The 18,596-nt window shown below is 43.3% G+C and overlaps 2 protein-coding genes across 2 annotated transcripts; both read right to left on the bottom strand.

Moving 5' to 3' along the window:
• Positions 1-308: 308 nt before the first annotated feature.
• LOC113130095 (uncharacterized) lies at positions 309-2,341 on the bottom strand. The gene is made up of 7 exons (XM_026306408.1): positions 2,220-2,341; positions 2,057-2,107; positions 1,896-1,973; positions 1,724-1,807; positions 1,540-1,620; positions 428-1,390; positions 309-317 (listed from the first exon to the last, which is right to left on the bottom strand). Exons 1-7 carry the CDS (start codon positions 2,298-2,300, stop codon positions 309-311), a joined length of 1,347 nt encoding a protein of 448 aa, XP_026162193.1. The 5' UTR covers positions 2,301-2,341.
• Positions 2,342-2,732: 391 nt separating this feature from the next.
• Positions 2,733-18,175, bottom strand: LOC113130096 (uncharacterized; the record flags this gene model as incomplete). The annotated part of the gene is made up of 7 exons (XM_033325201.1): positions 18,069-18,175; positions 4,026-4,140; positions 3,574-3,727; positions 3,345-3,463; positions 3,123-3,216; positions 2,926-2,993; positions 2,733-2,822 (listed from the first exon to the last, which is right to left on the bottom strand). Coding segments are annotated over exons 1-7 (747 nt in total), but the record flags the coding sequence as incomplete, so codon positions are not given.
• Positions 18,176-18,596: the final 421 nt, after the last annotated feature.

Raw genomic sequence — 18,596 nt, 5'->3', positions numbered from 1 at the left:
CGATGACGTGGTTTCTCCTTCTGTTGACCTCATTCGCTTTACAGTTTTGCCTACACATTCTACATCGGAATTAGTCTCAACTATATTAGGTTTTTTTATCTTTTTGTGTGTGTGTGTGCCCGCAGGTTTTGGAGACGTTGTTTCTCCTTCTGTTGACCTCATTCGCTTTACAGTTTTGCCTACACATTCTACATCGGAATTAGTCTCAACTATATTAGGTTTTTTTATCTTTTTCTGTGTGTGTGTGCCCGCAGGTTTTGGAGACTTTGTTTCTCCTTCTGTTGACCTCATTCGCTTTACAGTTTTGCCTACACATTCTACATCGGAATTATTCTCAACTATATTAGGTTTTTTTATCTTTTTGTGTGTGTGTGCCCGCAGGTTTTGGAGACTTTGTTTCTCCTTCTGTTGACCTCATTCGCTTTACAGTTTTGCCTACACATTCTACATCGGAATTAGTCTCAACTATATTAGGTTTTTTTATCTTTTTCTGTGTGTGTGTGCCTGCAGGTTTTGGAGACTTTGTTTCTCCTTCTGTTGACCTCATTCGATTAGGTGCTCTCAGACGCACCACAACCCCTTGGAGTTCAAAGGGCTTCCTGAAACCACCAAAGCATGAAGCTAATCGACAAACATGATTCTCGAGATCACTGAAACAACGAAAATACACAACTGCACTCTTTCCTTCAGCAGCCACCATTCCTGTTGCACTACGGGAATGGGAATCAACTACAGCATAACGTCCCCTATCACCAATAATGGCACAGGTATTGCCACACAGTGTAAGGAGACATGTACTGTACTCTCCCAAAATCACTTCCAGCCCAGTGTGTAAGCTAAACTGAAAACCTTCATCTATGGCTGCACTAGCCATCACATTTACATCACCACTAACACAGTTGCCGTACTCAAAGTCAAACTGCTGTCCATTAATCTTTTGTCCTTTGGGTAAATTTGTGACAGACAGATACTTATGTCCTCCTCTGATCTTGCCATGTTTACGCAGCCCTGTGTACAACTCATCACCAAGAAGCAAAACCTTGTCCAAATCGTTTTGCTTCCAACAAAACACACTTGAAACGGTGTGTTTAGCTAACGCAACTAAAGCTATGGCCATACACTGAACACCTCTATACCTAAAAAACCTTGCACCCTGGTGAAAAGACCCCCTAACGCTACTTGGCACACTGACTGAATGGCTATCACTACCAACCACAGGACTTTCAACTACTTCTCCATCGGAGCTACCAAATGTGATTTGTGTGTCACCATCAACAGCTATGTCAAACTGTGCACAACAAATACACTTATCTTTGTCGCCTGTCCCTGAAGCTCTGTGACTTGGGCCAGATGGTGGGATGTGCGGAGAAGAACGGCACATCTTCGTCACCTTTGCAAAGGAACGAATGACATCATTACTACACCTTATTGAAAATCATATGAAACATTTTATTAGCATGATTAAGTCAGACTTGATCTAATGCTAAACATGAAAAAGTGCTTTGTCTGAATACATCCATTTAAATAATGTTAACGTACCTGGTCCATGAAAACCACAGTTTGGTCCTTCAAATTGGTAGGTGACGTTCCTGGTGTCACCGCCACATCGCCAAACTGCACCTAGACGAAAGTAAAATGTTTTATTTATTAATCCATCTTATTTAATCTGCTTCAGAATATTTTAAATGAACATATTTCAACATGTATAAAAAATGTCACACACCTCGTCCTCCAGGAACGCATCCAGTATCACAACACTGTTAGGTGACGTTCCTGGTGACACCCACACAAGTCCAGCCTCCATCCTCTAAGCAGCAAAGATTTGTGAATTAAACATCTAACAATTCAATATTCAACATGGTAGAACATTCCCAAGTTTTTTAAACCACACAAACCTGGTCCTCATCCATTGTGGATGTGGAGCTGGCAGGTGAACCAGGTCTCACCTCCACAACCACCGGTGCTGCCTCCACCTTGGTTAAAGAAAAAAAATTCATATATTAATTTACTTGAAATGTTAAAAAGCAAATTGTCTTATTATCTCAAAAAACACTACCTGCCACTTGGGCCGGCGTCTCTTTGAGGCAGCAGGCTTGCGACGTCTCACCTGAGGCGGCAAAAAAAAAAGTACGATACATTAACAAATTGAGGATGATTTCATTTGAGCTCTGTTAACATGACAACAAGCTAGATTTAACAAAATTAGAAATGAAATTTACCTTCTTTCCAGCAGGAAAGGAGGACGTGCAATCGACAGAACCAAGGTGAGATGGAGAGATCTTCTCCATCTCAACCAGCATAGCAGGGCTGAACAGGACAGGCGAGAGCGGGATGGAGAACACAGTTTCCACCTTATAACAAAGAATAACATATTAATTCAAAACACTAGTAACACATTTCATCATAGTATCACTTATAAATAGTATGCCTTTAACTAACCTCCTGCGGAACCAGCTGTCCTTTGGGTCCCATGGGTGAGGGCTTGGAGACCCTAGGCTGGCTCTTCTTTAACAGAAACAGAACACAATGAACCACATACTGCTTCTGTAGTTTACAGAGATAACACATCAATCTTATTTTGGCAACAGAAAGTGCCAGCCTCTCACCTTGCTGCCCTGTCCTACAACGGTCCACTCAGAAGGGGGTGGGCGTGGCACGGGGAGTGGTCCGGTCACCACCACCTTTGGCGAAGCCCTTCTGGTGGAGCGGGATGGGCCAGGAGCCACCGGCGCCGTCGGAGCAGGGGTCTCCAGCTCCAGGCAGCAGTACTCAAACAGGAGCTGAACAAGGATATCCATCCCATGACTGTCACTGAGATGGACCTGAAGCACATAATAAAACACAAACACAAAGCTTTATAGGCATAAAGGATCATTTAAAAACCTGCTGATAGATTGTCAAAGCATAACATGACATTGTACTTACGCCATCCCTGCTCCACAGCTCCAGGCAGTTCCTAGGGAAATGCTCAGCCGTAGAGTAGTAGTGGACTCCTTAATGACAACATATAATGAGTATAATGACAACATTAATAAATCTATTATCAGATTTAGTCTTTTGTACAGTAAAGTAAAATCTAAAGAGAAGAGATGATTGAGTACAGTTTTTTTAAATTTACATACCCATGCGCGCTGAGACCCTGTGATACGCCTGACTAAGGAGGGTCTGAACCTCCACCTCACCAGCAAGACGAGGCGGAAAGTCCAGGACGCACACCTAGCAAAAACATATTACAGTTTAAACATTTACAATATAATCTACAAAATGAAATCTTGTCGCAAACTTTAAGATTGATAGAAATATTAATGCCATCAAAAATACAACTACAAATATAAAATACATACCTTGTGCCAGCGGCTGCAGATGTAGGCCAGGAGGTGGCCAAACTCAGCAGCAGCCTCATCCACAGTCCTGCTGGCCGTCAGGTTGTTGGAAGGAGCCAGGAGACACACCAGAGAAGGATCTGACGACAAGAGGAGGGAAACTCATTACTCTTACTGAAGTTATCTCAAATAATCTTTGTGATTTTGTTAATTATACTTTAGTTGACGAGATTGTGGTTACTGTACCCACCTCTGGGCAGCACGGTCTCAGCCAGCTCCCTCTGGAGCTCACGGGCACAAGCTCCAGGTGTCGAACTGATGCCAAAGGACATGCGGCACTCTGGCATCGGAACGACTCCATCTACCACGGAGCGTAGATGGGAGTCACCGACAATCAGAACAAACTAGAACAAAAGGAAACGATTTAAAATGTACATTCAGAAACCATTGCTTCAAATAAATTCTTATTTATCTCATACTTTCAAACTTGCCTTCTTGTCGGGAGACTCGGCAGGAATGACCAACTTATGAGCCTTGCCGGTGAAGCAAGAAGTTGGCCATTGCCGAACGGCATGCCGGAAACCAGTACCACGGCCTACAAAGCACCAGATAAGAGCAATTATTTCAATATGTTAAGCAAAACAGATGAACCTATAGTTGTGGAGACAACTGAAATGTGAAGAATTTAAGACTTTAACATACGGGTAATGGTCTCAGTGCGGGCAGAGAGAGGAGGAGGCAGGAGTGGAACATCAAGCTGCTCCGCTCTCCTCTTCCGGGCGGCAAGGGAACGGCGGAATCCCTTCCCACGAGGCATCTGAAGATGTAAACACTCAATGTTAAAATGAAGACAGCCATTAAAAAAGCTGTGACCAATTAAACCTAGATAGATAGATAGATAGATAGATAGATAGATAGATAGATAGATGTCCTGTAGCTCTTAAAGTAACTTTTACAGAGATTCCAATATGAAATGAAATTAACCTAAAAACCTAATCAAACCTATCAACTTAAACCTAATCAGTTCACTAAATCCTACATCGTAGTCAGGACTAAATCAAGTGTAAACGTAAAAGTAAAAGAAAAAACATAAAAGTGTAAATCAAGTGATCCTCAAGTCTAAACTGTAAGCTAGATAAATCAAGAATAAAAGTAGAAGTATTCTAGGTGTAAATCAGGACTAAATTCATGCACTTGTTCATTTATCTGCATAACTGGAACTGGCATCTTCACACAGCATGTTTTAATCTAGTGACATTTAAACAGACTACATGAACTCCATTGATCTAGCTACTATGCATTTTGACTTAAGGAAGTATTAAACACAATAATATGAAATACATGCCTCACAGTGACATCAATGATTACAACTGAGGACTGTGAAATGTGTTTAGTTCATAGCAGAGCTATATGTAGTGGTACATACAATACTATCAAATTCATGCCAGAATCCACTTAAAAAGACATCATTAATTAAAATTGAGGACTGTAACATGCCATTCTGTTAAAGCAGGACTATGCACTTTGACTTTATGAACTGGTACACACAATACTAAGACAATACAAGGACTAACAAGGACTTTTGGTGATTTTATTGGATATATAATTTGATATATAATACTGAGAGATTCGGGTAGTCTTTTGTGTCCACGGCCATAATTCCACAATATAAACAATAATACACACACACACACACACACACACACACACACACACCACATACACAGGCATGCACGCACTTTTAACACTCAATGTTAAAACAAAGACAGCCATTAAAGAAGAAGCTGTAACCAACTAAACCTAATCAAACCTATCAACTTAAACCTAATCAGTTCACTAAATCTTAAATCATAGTCAGGACTAAAGCAAGTGTAAAACAAGTCTAAACTGTAAGCTAGATAAATCAGGAATATAAATAGAAGTATTCACTGTCCCTCCTCTGAGCATGTCCAAACCATCTCAATCTGGCTTCCCTGGCTTTTTCTCCAAAACATCTAACATGAGCTGTCCCTCTGATGTACTCATTCCTGATCCTATCCATCCTCATCACTCCCAGAGAGAACCTCAACATCTTCAGCTCTGCTACCTCCAGCTCTGCCTCCTGTCTTTTTCTCAGCGCCACTGTCTCTAAACCAGACAACATTGCTGGTCTCACCGCTGTCTTGTACACCTTTCCTTTCATTCGTGCTGACACTCTTTTGTCACACATCACACCTGACACTTTCCTCCACCCTTTCCAACCTGCTTGCACACGTCTCTTCACTTCTTTTCCACACTCTGCGTTGCTCTGGACTGTTGGCCCTAGGTACTTAAAATCCTCCACCCTGCTTCACCTCCTCCACTGTACCAAATTATTTTGCTAACTTTTACGGTTTTCCGGTTCCGCAGCCAGAGAGTTGGCGTCCGCTCTTTCGCTCGTTTATGTCCAATTTGAATGCAGACCAAAAATTTACTTTGTCACATTTGATTATAGTTTGACACAAAATTCCTTTAGGGGATACCGATCAAAAAAGCCAATCAGACCTATGGTCTATTTTCAAAGGTGTTGCCGTGGCGATGACCGAAAGCCTCCATTCATTTCCAATGGGAATTTTACAAAACGTACCGTTTTTTCACACGACTTACTTTACTAAACTCATCATAGTGCTTTTGTCTTTTATGACCTCACTTAGAGGTGTGGAGCATCAAGAGAACCAAATTATTTTGATAACTGTTATGGTTTTCCAGTACCGCAGCCAGGTAGTTGGCTCTGCTTTCTTCCTCGCATATGGACAATTTGTATTGAGAAAAAAATTTTTAATTTGTCACACTTGAATATACTATTGCACAAAAATCCTTTAGCATATACTGATAAGAAAAGCCAATCAGACCCATACCCTATTTTCAATAGTGTTGCCTTGGCAATGACGGAAATCCACCATATATTTTCAATGACAATTCTGTCTAATGGGACACAAAATGGCTGTCATGTTTTCAGGGGGTAAAAATGGATCCCACTGAAATCACTGGCTACACAGTTTGACTTCGGCACCAGGGGATGGTCACCGTCTGGGCTGTAATGGACGGTCACAGGTGGATACAGGGGAACCTCGGAGGGTCACGGCGGGTCGCGAACGGCGAGGGCCGTTCATCGCCGCTTGCGGCTATATTTATTATTATTATTCTTCTTCTAACCAGAAAACCGCAAATCTGACCCACTCAGCATATTCGAAAACTCACGAAAATTTGCCCAAAATTCAGAAAAGCGTGCTAGTTTTTTTTTTTAATACTTTTTTAAACAACCTCAAAACAATGGCTCTACAGCGCCCCCTACAAAATTCGAAATACATTACGCCAATGGGGGCCCGACCAACACTTTTTTCATCACACAGCCACCAAATTCGGTACGCATTTTCGTCGCATCGGGGCAAGCAAAAAACCTTATGACGTCGATGCCGCACGACCAACAGGAAGTCCACCAGCCTGGAGTTTACCTAAAGGTCATTGAGTTCGCCGTTTTTTGCTCACCTCGCATTCTTTCGAACTCGTCCTAGGGCTTTTCACCGATTGAGCTGTGGTTTGGTCAAAATCATCAAAAGATGAGGGGGGTCAAAAGTTATCCAAATTATTTTGCTAACTTTCACGGTTTTCCCTTGACGCCGCCGACCATGTGACCTACGATTTTTGCCCCGCCCTCAAACTTTCAAATTGTTATAACTTCCACACGCATCGTCGGATTTGAATGGGATCAATTGATGAATTGTAGTCCCCATGGGCCTGAACCCATGTGATTGAACAAAATCAGGATTGGTGCAATAGCGCCCCCTACAGATTGAATCAAATATTTGTATGGAGCATCAAAAATTTAGTTTTTCCAAAATGTACCAAATTTGGCACAAAATTCCATTAGGCCATCCCGATCAGAAAAGCCAACCAGACCCATGCCCTATTTTCAACGGTGTTGCCACGGCGACGACCGAAAGCCGCCATTCATTTCCAATGGGGATTTTCCGAAATGTACCGTTTTTGCACACGTCGTACTTTAACGAACTTGTCCTAGGGCTTTTGGCCAAATGAGCTCATTCTTTGTCAACATCACCTAGAGATGTGGCACATCAAAAGTTATCCAAATTATTTTGATAACTTTTACGGTTTTCCGGTACCGCAGCCAGAGAGTTGGCGTCCGCTCTTTCGCTCATTTATGTCCAATTTGAATGCAGACCAAAAAATTTAGTTTGTCACACTTGAATATAATTTGACAAAAATTCCTTTAGGGGATACCGATCAAAAAAGCCAATCAGACCTATGCCCTATTTTCAAAGGTGTTGCCGTGGCGATGACCGAAAGCCTCCATTCATTTCCAATGAGAATTTTACAAACTGTACCATTTTTGTACACGACTTACTTTACTAAACTCATCCTAGTGCTTTTGGCTTAATGACCTCACTTAGAGATGTGGAGCATCAAGAGATCCAAATTACTTTGATAACTGTTATGGTTTTCTAGTACCGCAGCCAGGTAGTTGGCTCTGCTTTCTTCCTCGCATATGGACAATTTGTATTGAGAAAAAAATTTTTAATTTGTCACACTTGAATATACTATTGCACAAAAATCCTTTAGCATATACTGATAAGAAAAGCCAATCAGACCCATACCCTATTTTCAATAGTGTTGCCTTGGCAATGACGGAAATCCACCATATATTTTCAATGACAATTCTGTCTAATGGGACACAAAATGGCTGTCATGTTTTCAGGGGGTAAAAATGGATCCCACTGAAATCACTGGCTACACAGTTTGACTTCGCGACCAGGGGATGGTCACCGTCTGGGCTGTAATGGACGGTCACAGGTGGATACAGGGGAACCTCGGCGGGTCACGGCGGGTCGCTCGAGGCGAGGGCCGTTCATCGCCGCTTGCGGCTATATTTATTATTATTCTTCTTTTTCCGAAACAACCTCAAATTTGACCCCCTGAACATATTCGAAAACTCACGAAAATTTGCCCAAAATTCAGAATCGCGTGAAAAATTTTGTTTTTTAATACTTTTATAAACAACCTCAAAACAATGGCTCTACAGCGCCCCCTACAAAATTCAAAATACATTACGCCAATGGGGGCCCGACCGACACTTTTTTCATCGCAGAGCCACCTAATTCGGTACGCATATTCTTCATATCGGGGCAAGCAAAAAACCTTATGACGTCGATGCCGCACGACCAACAGGAAGTCCACCAGCCTGGAGTTTACCTAAAGGTCATTGAGTTCGCCGTTTTTTGCTCACCTCGCATTCTTTCGAACTCGTCCTAGGGCTTTTCACCGATTGAGCTGTGGTTTGGTCAAAATCATCAAAAGATGAGGGGGGTCAAAAGTTATCCAAATTTTTTTGGTAACTTTCACGGTTTTCCCTTGACGCCGCCGACCATGTGACCTACGATTTTTGCCCCGCCCACAAACTTTCAAATTGTTAGAAACTTCCACACGCATCGTCGGATTTGAATGGGATCAATTGATGAATTGTAGTCCCCATGGGCCTGAACCCATGTGATTGAACAAAATCACGATTGGTGCAATAGCGCCCCCTACAGATTGAATCAAATATTTGTATGGAGCATCAAAAATTTAGTTTTTCCAAAACGTACCATATTTGGCACAAAATTCCATTAGGCCATCCCGATCAGAAAAGCCAACCAGACCCATGCCCTATTTTCAACGGTGTTGCCACGGCGACGACCGAAAGCTGCCATTCATTTCCAATGGGGATTTTCCGAAACGTACCGTTTTTGCACACGTCGTACTTTAACGAACTTGTCCTAGGGCTTTTGGCCAAATGAGCTCATTCTTTGTCAACATCACCTAGAGATGTGGCACATCAAAAGTTATCCAAATTATTTTGATAACTTTTACGGTTTTCCGGTACCGCAGCCAGAGAGTTGGCGTCCGCTCTTTCGCTCGTTTATGTCCAATTTGAATGCAGACCAAAAAATTTACTTTGTCACATTTGAATATAGTTTGACACAAAATTCCTTTAGGGGATACCGATCAAAAAAGCCAATCAGACGTATGTTCTATTTTCAAAGGTGTTGCCGTGGCGATGACCGAAAGCCTCCATTCATTTCCAATGGGAATTTTACAAAATGTACCGTTTTTTCACACGACTTACTTTACCAAACTCATCCTATTGCTTTTGGCTTAATGACCTCACTTAGAGGTGTGGAGCATCAAGAGAACCAAATTATTTTGATAACTGTTATGGTTTTCCAGTACCGCAGCCAGGTAGTTGGCTCTGCTTTCTTCCTCGCATATGGACAATTTGTATTGAGAAAAAAAATTTTAATTTGTCACACTTGACTATACTATTGCACAAAAATCCTTTAACATATACTGATAAGAAAAGCCAATCAGACCCATACCCTATTTTCAATAGTGTTGCCTTGGCGATGACAGAAATCCACCATATATTTTCAATGACAATTCTTTCTAATGGGACACAAAATGGCTGTCAAGTTTTCAGGGGGTAAAAATGGATCCCACTGAAATCACTGGCTACACAGTTTGACTTCGGCACCAGGGGATGGTCACCGTCTGGGCTGTAATGGACGGTTACGGTGGATACAGGGGAACCTCGGCGGGTCACGGCGGGTCGCGAACGGCGAGGGCCGTTCATCGCCGCTTGCGGCTATATTATTATTATTCTTCTTCTAACCAGAAAACCGCAAATCTGACCCACTCAGCATATTCGAAAACTCACGAAAATTTGCCCAAAATTCAGAAAAGCGTGCTAGTTTTTTTTTTTAATACTTTTTTAAACAACCTCAAAACAATGGCTCTACAGCGCCCCCTACAAAATTCGAAATACATTACGCCAATGGGGGCCCGACCAACACTTTTTTCATCACACAGCCACCAAATTCGGTACGCATTTTCGTCGCATCGGGGCAAGCAAAAAACCTTATGACGTCGATGCCGCACGACCAACAGGAAGTCCACCAGCCTGGAGTTTACCTAAAGGTCATTGAGTTCGCCGTTTTTTGCTCACCTCGCATTCTTTCGAACTCGTCCTAGGGCTTTTCACCGATTGAGCTGTGGTTTGGTCAAAATCATCAAAAGATGAGGGGGGTCAAAAGTTATCCAAATTATTTTGCTAACTTTCACGGTTTTCCCTTGACGCCGCCGACCATGTGACCTACGATTTTTGCCCCGCCCTCAAACTTTCAAATTGTTATAACTTCCACACGCATCGTCGGATTTGAATGGGATCAATTGATGAATTGTAGTCCCCATGGGCCTGAACCCATGTGATTGAACAAAATCAGGATTGGTGCAATAGCGCCCCCTACAGATTGAATCAAATATTTGTATGGAGCATCAAAAATTTAGTTTTTCCAAAATGTACCAAATTTGGCACAAAATTCCATTAGGCCATCCCGATCAGAAAAGCCAACCAGACCCATGCCCTATTTTCAACGGTGTTGCCACGGCGACGACCGAAAGCCGCCATTCATTTCCAATGGGGATTTTCCGAAATGTACCGTTTTTGCACACGTCGTACTTTAACGAACTTGTCCTAGGGCTTTTGGCCAAATGAGCTCATTCTTTGTCAACATCACCTAGAGATGTGGCACATCAAAAGTTATCCAAATTATTTTGATAACTTTTACGGTTTTCCGGTACCGCAGCCAGAGAGTTGGCGTCCGCTCTTTCGCTCATTTATGTCCAATTTGAATGCAGACCAAAAAATTTAGTTTGTCACACTTGAATATAATTTGACAAAAATTCCTTTAGGGGATACCGATCAAAAAAGCCAATCAGACCTATGCCCTATTTTCAAAGGTGTTGCCGTGGCGATGACCGAAAGCCTCCATTCATTTCCAATGAGAATTTTACAAACTGTACCATTTTTGTACACGACTTACTTTACTAAACTCATCCTAGTGCTTTTGGCTTAATGACCTCACTTAGAGATGTGGAGCATCAAGAGATCCAAATTACTTTGATAACTGTTATGGTTTTCTAGTACCGCAGCCAGGTAGTTGGCTCTGCTTTCTTCCTCGCATATGGACAATTTGTATTGAGAAAAAAATTTTTAATTTGTCACACTTGAATATACTATTGCACAAAAATCCTTTAGCATATACTGATAAGAAAAGCCAATCAGACCCATACCCTATTTTCAATAGTGTTGCCTTGGCAATGACGGAAATCCACCATATATTTTCAATGACAATTCTGTCTAATGGGACACAAAATGGCTGTCATGTTTTCAGGGGGTAAAAATGGATCCCACTGAAATCACTGGCTACACAGTTTGACTTCGCGACCAGGGGATGGTCACCGTCTGGGCTGTAATGGACGGTCACAGGTGGATACAGGGGAACCTCGGCGGGTCACGGCGGGTCGCTCGAGGCGAGGGCCGTTCATCGCCGCTTGCGGCTATATTTATTATTCTTTTCTTCTGCGTAAAAACCTCTAATTTGACCCCCTCAACATATTCGAAAACTCACGAAAATTTGCCCAAAATTCAGAATCGTGAAAAATTTTGTTTTTTAATACTTTTATTAACAACCTCAAAACAATGGCTCTACAGCGCCCCCTACAAAAGTGAAAATACATTACGCCAATGGGGGCCCGACCCACACTTTTTTCATCGCACAGCCACCAAATCCGGTACACATGTTCTTCGTGTCGGGGCAAGCAAAAAACCATATGACGGCGATGCTGCACGGTACAACAGGAAGTCCGCCATATGGAGTTGAAATTAAAGTCATTGAGATCTCGCCGTTTTTTGCACACTTCGTATCTTTACGAACTCGTCCTAGGGCTTTTCACCGATTGAGCTGTGGTTTGGTCAAAATCATCCAAAGATGAGGGGGGTCAAAAGTTATCCAAATTATTTTGCTAACTTTCACGGTTTTCCCTTGACGCCGCCGACCATGTGACCTACGATTTTTGCCCCGCCCTCAAACTTTCAAATTGTTATAACTTCCACACGCATCGTCGGATTTGAATGGGATCAATTGATGAATTGTAGTCCCCATGGGCCTGAACCCATGTGATTGAACAAAATCACGATTGGTGCAATAGCGCCCCCTACAGATTGAATCAAATATTTGTATGGAGCGTCAAAAACTTAGTTTTTCCAAAACGTACCAAATTTGGCACAAAATTCCATTAGGCCATCCCGATCAGAAAAGCCAACCAGACCCATGCCCTATTTTCAACGGTGTTGCCACGGCGACGACCGAAAGCCTCCATTCATTTCCAATGGGGATTTTCCGAAACGTACCGTTTTTGCACACGTCGTACTTTAACGAACTTGTCCTAGGGCTTTTGGCCAAATGAGCTCATTCTTTGTCAACATCACCTAGAGATGTGGCACATCAAAAGTTATCCAAATTATTTTGCTAACTTTTACGGTTTTCCGGTACCGCAGCCAGAGAGTTGGCGTCCGCTCTTTCGCTCGTTTATGTCCAATTTGAATGCAGACCAAAAATTTACTTTGTCACATTTGAATATAGTTTGACACAAAAATTCCTTTAGGGGATACCGATCAAAAAAGCCAATCAGACCTATGGTCTATTTTCAAAGGTGTTGCCGTGGCGATGACCGAAAGCCTCCATTCATTTCCAATGGGAATTTTACAAAATGTACCGTTTTTTCACACGACTTACTTTACCAAACTCATCCTATTGCTTTTGGCTTAATGACCTCACTTAGAGGTGTGGAGCATCAAGAGAACCAAATTATTTTGATAACTGTTATGGTTTTCCAGTACCGCAGCCAGGTAGTTGGCTCTGCTTTCTTCCTCGCATATGGACAATTTGTATTGAGAAAAAAATTTTTTAATTTGTCACACTTGACTATACTATTGCACAAAAATCCTTTAACATATACTGATAAGAAAAGCCAATCAGACCCATACCCTATTTTCAATAGTGTTGCCTTGGCGATGACAGAAATCCACCATATATTTTCAATGACAATTCTTTCTAATGGGACACAAAATGGCTGTCAAGTTTTCAGGGGGTAAAAATGGATCCCACTGAAATCACTGGCTACACAGTTTGACTTCGGCACCAGGGGATGGTCACCGTCTGGGCTGTAATGGACGGTCACGGGTGGATACAGGGGAACCTCGGCGGGTCACGGCGGGTCGCGAACGGCGAGGGCCGTTCATCGCCGCTTGCGGCTATATTTATTATTATTAGGCCCGAGCAGGGACCAAGGTCCCAGCGCAGGGACTATTATAATCGCTGAATGGGCAAGGGACGAATAAGCGGGGGGGGCGGTTTCTGGCATCATTTTCTGTCTCCCCGCACCCCACCATGACGTTACTGGGCGTTAGACGTTTCCGAAAATGTATAGTGTGTCGCTGTCGCGCGGCCGTGGGCCTGGAAACTGCTAGGATTATTATTATTATTTTTTTTTTTTTGTTATTATTCTTCTTTGACCTTTACGGCCTTATTTGACCCCCTGAACGTGTGTGAAAACTCACCAAACTTTGCACCCCCCTCAGAATCGCGTCACAATTTGATATTTTATGGGTTTCATGAACGACCTCAAAAGAATGGCTCTACGGCGCCCCCGACAGAGGTCGAGATACATTGGGCCTATGGGAGGTCATGTGACACTTTTTTCATCGCACGGTCGCCGGCTTTGGCATGTTTATTCTTCATGTCAGGCCAAGCAAGAAAGCTTATCGTGTCCTGGTCGTGTGACCGACAGGAAGTCCACCAGCTGGGGGTTTATCTGGAGGTCATTGAGTTCGTTGATTTTGCTCACCTCGTATTCTTTCGAACTGCTCCTTGGGCTTTTGTCCGATTGAGCTCATCTTTGGCCGGCGTCACCGAGACCCATGGGGCTGCAAAAGTTATCCAAATTCTTTGAATAAGTATTACGGTTTTCCTTTGGCAGGCGCTGCAAGTTGGCCCGGGTTTTTGGCTCGCCGCCAGTTCTTCAACTTGTAATAACTCTCACACGCATGGTCGGATTGGAATCGGACCAATTGATGAATTGTAGACCCCGGGGGCCTGAGTCCAGGTGATTGAACAAAATCACTGTAGGCCCTATAGCGCCCCCTATATAACAATGTGAATATTTTTACACATTTGTATTGAGAAATACACATTTAGTTTGTCAGAAATGGACCAAAGTTTGCACACAAATCCTTTAGGCCATTCTGAGCAAAAAGCCAATGAGAGCCATGCTCTATTTTCCATGCTGTTGCCTTGGAGATGACACACACCCACCATTCATTTCCTAAGGCTGTTTTACACTTAAAGATGCAAATGCTGCAGCAAGATCTGCAGCTGCTGTGTTGTCACATTTGAATCAATTACACTCCCCGCAGGCCTGAACCCACGTGACCGATCAAAGTCACAGCGGCAGTGGCGCTGCCTTTGTAAGGGCCTTCAAGTTTGAATGTGTGTCTGTATGTGCCTGTATCACTGTGGCCACATAGATGTGACCTTTGCAGCAGTGAAAATCCCACACACACCTCACCTTTCCAGGAGACTGCTGCCTTCCTGCATTTCTGTGTGTCTGTATGTGTGTCTGTATGTGTCTGTATCACTGTTGCCGTAGAGATGTGACCTCTGCAGTGGTTAAAATCCCACGCACCTCACCTTTCCGGGTGCAAATTGTCCTCTCACTTAAAAGGCTCCCAGTGGATCCACAGTTTGACTTTGGCATTGAATAAATCTTGTGTTTTCTGAGAGACAATACTCTTTTCACTGTGATGTTGTGGCATGTGAGCTATTCATTTGTACTGTGGCCTTGGGATTATTCTGTTAATGTCTTAATATGTGTGTCAGTGTGTTTTTGTGTCTCAGGACATCTGGAAATGTGTGTTTACAACTGTTTAACTGTAAGTTTCAGTGCAGCGGTTTCACTGTTTTGAACAACAGACTTTTGACTTGTGTTGTTTGGGAGCACGTCCTCTGTTTTGCCAAAAGATGGCAGTAGAGCTCCATGTACCACATTCTTTCTGTGACAATGAATCAACAGACTTGACTTGAGTGTTGTTTGGGAGCACATCCTCAGTTCTGCCACCAGATGGCAGCAGAGCTCTATTTTCCACACTTTCTGTGACATCCAGCATTGCTTTTCAAAGGGAGTTTTAAACCAATGGACCAAATTTGGCACAGACATCCTTTAGGGCATCCTAATCATAAAAGCCAATCGGACCCATGCCTTCTGAAATCAGCCATTGGCCACTCAGGATCACAGTTTGGTCTTGCTATTAAATAAATCTTGTGGTTTTATAAGAGACAAGACTCTTTTCACTGTGATGAGGTGAAACATTTCACTTTTTCATCTGAACTGTGGCCTCTGCATCCTGTGACTTAAAGTGACACAGTAGAAGGCAATACGGCCAATATGCAACATTGTACAATATCAAAATGATTTCATGTTAAAAATGACAGACTCCACAACAAGTTCAACTGTTTCACTAACTCAACTTTATTATGTACAAAATACAGAAACAAAAGTAACTCATTTATTCCTTCAGCAGAGACTACTGGTGTAGAGGAAAAACTCCCTTTTACAGAAGAAAATCTCTGAGAAACCCAGGCTCAGGAGATGGGCTCCGATGCTGTGTTGTCACATTTGAATCAATTACACTCCCCGCAGGCCTGAACCCACGTGACCGATCAAAGTCACGATAGGCTGCCCTTGTAAGGGCAATCAAGTTTGAATGTGTGTCTGTATGTGCCTGTATCACTGATGTGACCTCTGCAGCGGTTAAGATCCCACACACCTCGCCTCCGTGTCTCGGTACGTCTGGAAATGTGCAACTGTGCTTTCAACTGCTGCTGTTTCAGGTCGGCTGCGCGGTTTGAGCTCGGCTTCGGCCGCGGGTCGCTCGCGGGGGCGGCGGGCCGGGGGAGGCGTTTCGTTCGGGGGGGCCGTTCGCCGGGGGAGGCGGTTCGTTCGTGGACGCGGCTCGCCGGGGGACGCGGTTCGCTCGCGGGGGCGGCGCGCCGGGGGGGGCGGTCCGCTCGAGGCGAGGGCCGATCATCGCCGCTTGCGGCTATATTTAGGCCCGAGCCCCCACCGAAGGTGAAGGCAAGGGACTATTATAACCGCTCAATATGCAGAAACCCACTAACCGGGTCAGAGTCACTAACGGACCACTAAACAGTGACCCGGACCCCACCATGACGTGGGGATGCGCGAGACCTTTCCGAAAATGTATATATTGAGGGTGCTGAAAAAACGCTATATTGTTATCGTTAGGATTATTTATTATTATTATTATTATTATTATTCTTCTTTTTCCGAAACAACCTCAAATTTGACCCCCTGAACATATTCGAAAACTCACGAAAATTTGCCCAAAATTCAGAATCGCGTGAAAATTTTGTTTTTTAATACTTTCGTAAACAACCTCAAAACAATGGCTCTACAGCGCCCCCTACAAAATTCAAAATACATTACGCCAATGGGGGCCCGACCAACACTTTTTTCATCACAGAGCCACCAAATTCGGTACGCATTTTCGTCGCATCGGGGCAAGCAAAAAACCTTATGACGTCGATGCCGCACGACCAACAGGAAGTCCACCAGCCTGGAGTTTACCTAAAGGTCATTGAGTTCGCCGTTTTTTGCTCACCTCGCATTCTTTCGAACTCGTCCTAGGGCTTTTCACCGATTGAGCTGTGGTTTGGTCAAAATCATCAAAAGATGAGGGGGGTCAAAAGTTATCCAAATTTTTTTGCTAACTTTCACGGTTTTCCCTTGGCGCCGCCGACCATGTGACCTACGATTTTTTCTCCGCCCACAAACTTTCAAATTGTTATAACTTCCACACGCATCGTCGGATTTGAATGGGATCAATTGGTGAATTGTAGTCCCCATGGGCCTGAACCCATGTGATTGAACAAAATCAGGATTGGTGCAATAGCGCCCCCTACAGATTGAATCAAATATTTGTATGGAGCGTCAAAAATTTAGTTTTTCCAAAACGTACCAAATTTGGCACAAAATTCCATTAGGCCATCCCGATCAGAAAAGCCAATCAGACCCATGCTCTATTTTCAACGGTGTTGCCACGACGACGACCGAAAGCCGCCATTCATTTCCAATGGGAATTTTCCAAAACGTACCGTTTTTGCACACGTCGTACTTTAACGAACTTGTCCTAGGGCTTTTGGCCAAATGAGCTCATTCTTTGTCAACATCACCTAGAGATGTGGAACATCAAAAGTTATCCAAATTAATTTGATAACTTTTACGGTTTTCCGGTACCGCAGCCAGAGAGTTGGCGTCCGCTCTTTCGCTCGTTTACGTCCGATTTGACTGAAGACCAAAAAATTTAGTTTGTCACACTTGAATATAATTTGACACAAAAATTCCTTTAGGGGATACCGATCAAAAAAGCCAATCAGACCTATGCCCTATTTTCAAAGGTGTTGCCGTGGCGATGACCGAAAGCCTCCATTCATGACAATTCTGTCCAATGTAACTCTATGGTGACACAAAATGGTGTCCGCTCTTTCCCTCGTGTATGTTAAATTCGTAAAGAGCCCAAAAATTTTTTTCATCACACTTGAATATGATTTGATACAAAATTCCTTCAGGGGATCCTGATCAATAAAGCCAATCACACCCATGCCCTATATTAAACTGTGTTGCTTTGTAAATGACCAAAGCCCACCATATCTTTTAAATGACAATTCTGTGTAATGGGACACAAAATGGCTGTCATGTTTTCAGGCGAAAAAAATGTGGATCCCACTGAAATCACAGGCTACACAGTTTGACTTCGGCACCAGGGGCTGGTCACGGGCTGGGCTGTAATGGGCGGTCAACGGTGGATACATGGGAACGCGGCGGGTCACGGCTGGTCGCGAACGGCGAGGGCCGTTCATCGCCGCTTGCGGCTATATTTATTATTATTTTTCTTCTTCTGCGTAAAAACCTTTAATTTGACCCCCTCAACATATTCGAAAACTCACGAAAATTTGCCCAAAATTCAGGATCGTGAAAAAATTTTGTTTTTTAATACTTTCGTAAACAACCTCAAAACAATGGCTCTACAGCGCCCCCTACAAAAGTGAAAATACATTACGCCAATGGGGACCCGCCCGACACTTTTTTCATCACACAGCCACCAAATTCGGTACGCATATTCTCCATGTCGGGGCAAGCATAAAACCTTATGACGTCAATGCCGCACGACCAACAGGAAGTCCACCAGCCTGGAGTTTACCTAAAGGTCATTGAGTTCGCCGTTTTTTGCTCACCTCGCATTCTTTCGAACTCGTCCTAGGGCTTTTCACCGATTGAGCT

The sequence above is a fragment of the Mastacembelus armatus genome, chromosome 5, assembly GCF_900324485.2.
Source record: "Mastacembelus armatus chromosome 5, fMasArm1.2, whole genome shotgun sequence".
Classification (NCBI taxonomy): domain Eukaryota; kingdom Metazoa; phylum Chordata; class Actinopteri; order Synbranchiformes; family Mastacembelidae; genus Mastacembelus; species Mastacembelus armatus.
This window is presented reverse-complemented; position numbering and strand designations above follow the sequence as displayed.

Excerpts from the sequence above, each read along its gene's own strand:
- LOC113130095 (XM_026306408.1), bottom strand. The coding sequence starts at position 2,300 with ATGCTGGTTGAGATGGAGAAGATCTCTCCATCTCACCTTGGTTCTGTC. Across the intron at positions 1,621-1,723 it reads ATGCGTTCCTGGAGGACGAG|GTGCAGTTTGGCGATGTGGC; the intron begins GTGTGTGACATT and ends ACTTTCGTCTAG. Across the intron at positions 1,391-1,539 it reads CTGTGGTTTTCATGGACCAG|GTGACGAAGATGTGCCGTTC; the intron begins GTACGTTAACAT and ends TCCTTTGCAAAG.